A 7,138-nucleotide genomic window follows, 5' to 3' on the forward strand; every position below is an offset into this window, starting at 1 on the left:
GTGGGGGTGGGAGCGGTGCGGGGGGGATGCGTGGGCCAGGAGGGGCGCACGGGGGGCCCGTGCGTTCACGGGGCCGGAGGAGTCCTGGCGGCGGGGGTAGCGGGGTGCGGGAGGGGCGCGTGAGGAGGGCGGGCAGGAGGGCTGCAACCTCCTCCCGTTCGCAAGGCGGGCGGCACCGCCGCAGCACCCGCCCGTGCGCAGCGCAGCGCAGCGCAGCGCGGCCCAAGCGCTGCGGGAAGCGGGGCTCTGGGAGCAGCTCGCCTGGCGAGTGCCTGGCTGGAAAGAGCTGCTCCAAACCCGCCAGTTTCCTTCCCAGCTTACAGAAAGGGAAGCGCTGATTTTTCCTCAGTTCCTCATCAGAACTTACTCTGAGAGCCACGGGGGCTGCTACTGAGCATCGTCTCCTGTCTTGGGGAGGAAGAGCAGGCCAAATTCTGGTCCTGGTTGCACATGCAGCAATTTGGGTTGTAAGATCTCTGGGRCAGGGACTCTGTTTCCCAGGGAGTACACGCAGTATTTAGCACATTGGGAGTGTGCCTGGAATAGAAACGATAACTCATGACAGCATGTGAACGCTGCAGTTCAATTTTAACAAGTCTGTTGCCACAAGAGCCAGAATGGACTCCAGCTCTTGCTTTTGTAGCTGGGTTAGCTCTGCAAGGCTAGCAGGCAGGGGGAAATCCCAACCCAAACTTTACTTTAATCGTTAAAGCGAGCAGATTTGTGTCAGTACACCCACAGAGCAGATCTGGCACACTGCCACGGTTACACAGTCCCTTTTCAGAGCACAGCCTTGCACTTTAAAGGACTTAAAACACTAAAGAGCCCAGATGGATTCAATCATCACGAAATGCTTCCAACACATTCAGATGACAACTGCTCTTGGGGACAGACTCTTTATTGTTTATAATGCTCTTCAGAGTGCAAGAGGCTATACAGCATACAAGGGGACAGACAGTTATATAACAAACTAGGGGGCGGGATCAGAATTACATTATCCTAACATGACACAGATGTCCATTTCTCTTGCTACGTAACTGAGTCACTGGTAGCTTTCTCTTCAGTGAAGCTCATTGCACAACACGCCAGAGTGCATTAAACCAACTCCAATTGCTTGCTCTTCAGTGGGGAGAGCATACGGTTTGTGGTCCGGTTGAAGGTGTCAACCTCTGGCACAAATTTCTCGGCAGGAACTGYGAGCTTTCTCCGGCTATCCATGCACTTGTTGTCCAGCACGAGGGAATTAGCTTTGCAGCCAATATCTGTCTGGATATGGTAGAGCTGTCTGTAGAGAGCATCCAAGGCATCCCTGAGAACAAGCACAAGTGAGAGATTCAAGCACTGCATTCACTTACCGAGTTGAAAAGGAAACACTGGACTTCCCACTTTCTGGCAGCATAAACATCTGTGCAGCTCTTGCCTTTGTACAAAGAGCTAATGCAGCAGAAAGTTCCTGGTGCATAGCAGTAGCATTGTTTGGATCTGTGAATAGCAAGCCCGTGTGCTGCTCCTGGATTGCAGCACAGAGATGTGCCCTGGGAGCCCCATGTCAACCCAGAGCAGCACTGCTGTTTCTTCCTTTGCTTTTTACCCATTCTTTCCCTTTTAGAACAGCCTGTGCAACCTGGTCAAAGTCTGAGTGCAAACAGGGGCCATGGGAACCCCCATTCACCCTCCCCTCACACAGCCCTACCAGRCCTTGACTACACCCCTGCTGCCCAGTCCCAGGCTGAGCCCAAAGACAGTATCCTCTCCTGTTCTGAACAAACATGACCTTCAAAATGCAGCTTCTGGAAGTGTTCCAGGCTCAGGGCTGCACATGGCCACGTCCCTCCCGTACACAATGCTGGGTCACTGCTCTGCCCCAGAGAACAGGGGACTTACTGTGATTGCGCTAGCTTCTGCTTCAGGGCACTGATTGTTCCCTCCAGCTGCTGAATCTCATCTGTCAGCCCGTACTGGACCTGCAAGGTGGAGAGGAAGAAGGTCATGACAGTTAACAAGGCTGTAGAGTGGTGTCTTACATAGGCCATGGTTCTCTCATTCTCCTCCCAGCCCAATTACAGCATTTCTTTCCTTGCTTTGCCGTAGACAATACACTATGTGGATGTGCTATGTGACTGCAGAATCCATTGCTCAGCCCCTCTGTAGTTTGCTCCAAAACGCATCCAAACTCTTCTGACTCACCCAGGCATCCATCCAGTTCAGTTCCCCCCCAGCCCCTCCTGGCAGGGAGCATGACAGGAAGGCTGGTACCTGATCCCGACACAGCTCCACATTGGGCCGATACGTGCGGGTCTCCAGGCGAGTGTGTGCCAGTTTCAGGTCTTGCATTTTCCTCCGAAGATCATCTTCCAAACGTCGGATGTCCTCTTCCATTTCAGCAATTTCCTCCAAGGTCTGAGGATAAAGACGTGTACCATGAGAGACAGTCCTGGCTCTATTCTGTTAGGATCTAGATTAGAAAACAGCCTCATGTACCCTGTTTTTTCAAAAAATTGATTTTAAACAAGGGCTAGCAAGTTTCTGATCAGAGTTCAGAACCCCTCCGAGGCAGAGGAAGGTAGGATGCTGCAGGGATCAATTCCACCGTTTCATGCATATGCCACTTAACAGCTCTTACAAGGAAACAACCTTTATATATTTATATTTAAATATATTTATATTTATCTTTCATATTTAAAATAGAGCTGTGCCAGATTTATAGGCGACCTCTCTCCCACGATTGTGTTCCCCTGCAAGTGCAGGAGCATTGTAAAAAAGCAGACTTTGCCTTCACGGATGAATGGGACAAATAAAAACCCAAAGAATGGAACACGCAGCTTGTACCAGTTTGCACTAGTGTAAYAGAGCCTTCCCAGTACCTGAGGCACCGCTATCTATCTCTGCATCCAGCCTGCTGTGTTGAGAGGCATGGAAGAGGAGCCACAGCTAGGTGCCTGGGGTCACGTGGCCCGTGTCTCACATTCAGACACAGCTGTTGGACAGATTTTATAAGTGCAGGTTGGTTAGTTGTAGCAGTATGCTCAGATCTAGCTCACCATGAGGGTCATGATGGACGGGCAGCTGCATGCCTTGTGGCAGCAGTACTTTGGCTTGTCAATCCCATCCCAACAAGCAGAATTATCCAGACGTGCTACCTCAGGACTACCCGGCCAGTGGTTCAGCAATGCCACCATGCTTTGTAAGAGCCATAACATTCAGTGTGGCTGTGTCAGCCACATCCTTCTCACAGCCTGGGCTGTGTGGCATGCAAGCCACAGAAAGAAACTGCTCAGAGCAAYAGCATTCCAGGTAATGAATAGCCTTTGAATTCAGCTCAACCATGGACATTGTTGATAACAAAAGAAGCACCATTTACATTCTTCTCCTGCCATTTCAACTCATCATAGGCTTTTTCCAAGTCTCGAATCCTCTTGCGCAAGGCAAACTCCGTGGCTACACGCTGAGCCTCCAGCTCGTTGTTCGTCTGAAATGAGAACAGGCTCCAGTCACACACACGTAGAAGAGGTCTCTCTCCCAGCAGTTGCTAATATGGCCATTGTATGAGACACAGTCTCCTGTGAGGTTGGCAGAAGCCAGTGAGCAAAACCAGCTGGGTTCTGGCAGCTGAAAGGAAACCCCTTGTCGTACATATGCAGGTCATACATTCTCCTGCAGCCAAAGGACATGGGAATGGTGGACAGTAGGAGTTTTGCAGACTGCTGAATCTGTTGCAACCTCCACAGTATAATTAAGCTCCTCCTTTAAACTAGGAGGGCATGCAGCTGCTCTCAGAGAGGCACACATGCCTAGTTTTGTCTTTKCAATTCCTCCCCCCGGCCACAGCTCGTGTCAGTCCATTTCCCATTCTGTGTCAGAACTTTTGCACTACCAAATCACAGCCAAGCGACTAATTTACCTGGGCAATGGCAAGTGCTATTGCTTCCCGAAGCTCATTTGAGGCTTTCATTTCAGCYTCAGCACGGTCCTTGTTGCGCTGGCTATAATCATCCCACTCCTGAAGTGAAGTTGATCTGTGAATAAACAGGCAGTTACAAAAATAAATTAAATGTTTGCAAGACAGTTCAAAAGCAACCATCTTCTGCAGGCCAAGAAGGCTTTCTGCACTACAAAATGATTCAGAAATTCTGGAAATCRCACTGTCTGATGTCCTCAGTGCACTAGCTGGAGACTGCTATCCTATAGCTCCTGCACTGAGCCCTACATCTGCTCAAACCAGGGAAGCATGTAAAGGATGCTAAGAAATGCTAAGCAACAGGAAAACCTGCAGCTCTGCCAAAGGCTAAYACCACATTGTTAACCGAGTATTGCCTATAGCCAAGTACTAGCAAGAAAGGGCAGCTAGGTTCTCTGTTTTTGCCGCTGACTTGTGACAATTTAGATTATTCATTCACTGTCTGTTCTCCCATTTTGTCCATTAGAAAATAGATACTCTGTTTATTACACCATGATGTTACCGTAAAATAAGAAGGTACCCACAGAATGCTCTAAGATCTGAGAGATTTAAGGGAGAACTCATCACTAGCAATCAGCCCACTATAAACATAGGTCAAAAAAGGTCTCATCTCCCAGAAGTCTGTGAACTCACAGTYCAAGACCCACAAGAAATCTCACCAGCTAGCTCCTGTTCTGGGTTCCCCCAGTAACTGCTCCCATTAAGCCAGCATATAGCATGCAAGGAAAAAGAGTTCCAAGGCTCTCTGAAGCCCTAGCATGGGTTTGGCCACAAAAGGGTCAGCTCTTCCCTTACCCGTCTGGGATCCGTGTTGGATTGACCTTGAAGGAGATGTTGGGAGAGTTCACATTGAGGGATAAGCACACTCGTTCTATTTCCAACGTTTCCATCTTGCCCCGGTGATCAAAGCTCAGCTGCTGGCGAGCTTCCTGTAAAAGGCTGCAGAAAGCAGGGCCAGAGTCAATTGGGAGCATGCAGAGGGAAATGGCAGCTCACTCTCATATTTCTAAAGCTTTCATCTCAACCTCAACCATTTTTTTAAAAAACGAGTTAGGAGATCCTGCTCTCTGCAATAGCAGTGAGACAGGTCCTCCAGCACACTTGCTTTACAGCCTGGCTGGCTCTCCTGCACTCTGCCCTGGCATCACTCCGGTGAACTGAGCTGCCTGCTGCAAGGCAGTGACCCATGAGGGGTCAGAGTTTGGGAGCTTTAACGCTTCCAGGTTACTGGTTCATGAACCAAGGCAGGCACAGGTATTTGCCAGGACCAAAATTTTCTGAAGGTGCTTAGAAAGTCTCCCGCTGAAATGCTCTCTCCTGCAAGCCCCCAAACCCCCAAAGACCTTGACAATAATCATCAAAAGTTCCAAGTGGCTCAGTGCCCCAGGGTAAGTATGCCTGGCCTGCTTGCCCATCTTAGTGTGATATTAGACACACACTAAACTGCTGGGGCCAAGGAAGGAGGGCAGAGTCCAGTGAAAGCTCTGCTATTTGCCTCACCAGAGCTGTTCAAAGGCTTCGTTCACTCTCTGCTGTAGGTCTCTCTTGGCCTTTTCTATCACCTCCACCTCCTTGTGCAGCTCCTCCTCCACAGGGTCCCTCACAACATCAATGGCGCGGCGGCTCTCACGGAGTGTCAGGCACTCAATGGCAACATCCAAAGGCAAGTTCTTTSCCTGGAGGGCATGTTCAACTGCTTCCTTCACCTGGGGAAAGAAGCCAGCTGAGTGGGTGAAGGGTCTCCTTCAGGAACTGGAAGAAGGAGAAAGGAAGAGGAACCCACCGAGGCCCTTGTTAAAAGGGTYTTGCACTGCCTGTCTTTGTTATTCTGGTACCTTTTAGCAGCTCTGAAATGGCAGCTGTGGGAGCCAAACACACCAGCCCTCTACACCTGCTATTCACATTGGGAATTGCACCTTGCTGGGGACTAAGGATTAGAGAAGGAACAGTCTGTGGGTTTGGGACTAAAAGGATCAGAAGAATGCCCCATTGCTATTCCTTACTGAAAGACAAATTTTTCTCAATGATAGTGCTAATATATTTTTTTCATTATCCTTCAGAGCTTAAAAAACAAACAAACATATATCAAACACGAGTGTGCAAATGCACAGCCCCCCAGAATGGCCTGGCTCAGCCAAAAGCACACAGGTGACTTGCTTTTCAGGAAGTGATTTCTTCATGTATTGTTCTCCATATACATGTGGTAAGTCCCCCCTTAAACTCTACACGGGCTTGTCCATTGCAAAAAAAACAAGCCTCAATTGTTTAATGGCACACGTTGAGAGTGTAGGTTGATTTTCAGCCACCTGTCTTGCCAACATACTTTGGCTRAGGCATCAATTTCCGCATCTACGTCTGTGAGGCATTTGTCCAGGGTCTCTTTCCATCTGTTCACACTGCTGATGCGTTCAGCCAGGCGGGTTCGATTGTCATTCTCATCCCATTTTGTCTGGAATTAAGAGAAGAAATACCATGACTTTTTTTTTTTTTTGGCTTTGTTTTGGGGATTGACTGACCTTTTACAAGAGTACAATATGTTGCCATCTGGCACACTGGTTATTTACACAAGTGGAGGGCACAGAAAAATACACAAGTTGCAAAGGATGTGAGAAGTCTCATTACAGTATTCACACATCATTGCACATATATATGTTTATTTCCTGTGATTATTTTCCTGTCAATTATTTAGAAAGTTCTCTAAAGGTAAAATCCTCTCCTATTCCCTAGTTCACACATGCAGATTTACACATGCTCTCCCGCACTCTCCAGCTGGCTGTTCCCTGGGTTTGTTGGAACAGCAGGGTGCTAGAAGGCCCACCTGGTTGTTGGTTTCATTGCGGAGAATCCGGGCTTCCTGTCGGACGCAGTGGGAAGCAGAACGCTGGCGTTCAGCATTAGCTGAGATGAGCTCAGAGTTGGCATGCCAGTTCGGCAAGGTGAACCTCTGCCCTGGCTTCACACTCAGCGTGGCCATAGCGGTAAAASTGGCTAGTGACTAAAAAGGAGTAGAAGATCATCATGTTTATTCACAGAGATACACCAAAACCAGAGATGCATGAAAACCAAACCAGCACCGAGACTGCAAATGTTTCCAATAGCGCAGATGCAGCTTGCCCTGACGTGGCAGCCCCAGCTAAGGCAGACACGCAGGTGCCCACACAACCAGGGAAGGATGATCTG

General features: G+C 49.0%; 1 protein-coding gene across 1 annotated transcript; it reads right to left on the minus strand.

Annotated features, from left to right (window-relative positions):
* Positions 1–892: 892 nt before the first annotated feature.
* On the minus strand, positions 893–6,932 carry TEKT2 (tektin 2). The gene is made up of 9 exons (XM_085306702.1): positions 6,777–6,932; positions 6,282–6,407; positions 5,459–5,664; positions 4,754–4,897; positions 3,902–4,016; positions 3,362–3,469; positions 2,257–2,400; positions 1,885–1,964; positions 893–1,309 (listed from the first exon to the last, which is right to left on the minus strand). The coding sequence occupies exons 1-9, from the start codon at positions 6,930–6,932 to the stop codon at positions 1,096–1,098; spliced, it is 1,293 nt and encodes a 430-aa protein (XP_085162828.1). The 3' UTR covers positions 893–1,095.
* Positions 6,933–7,138: the final 206 nt, after the last annotated feature.

This window comes from Rhea americana, unplaced genomic scaffold (genome assembly GCF_003343005.1).
Source record: "Rhea americana isolate MKP2758 unplaced genomic scaffold, rheAme1 scaffold_246, whole genome shotgun sequence".
In the NCBI taxonomy this organism is placed as follows: Eukaryota; Metazoa; Chordata; class Aves; order Rheiformes; family Rheidae; genus Rhea; species Rhea americana.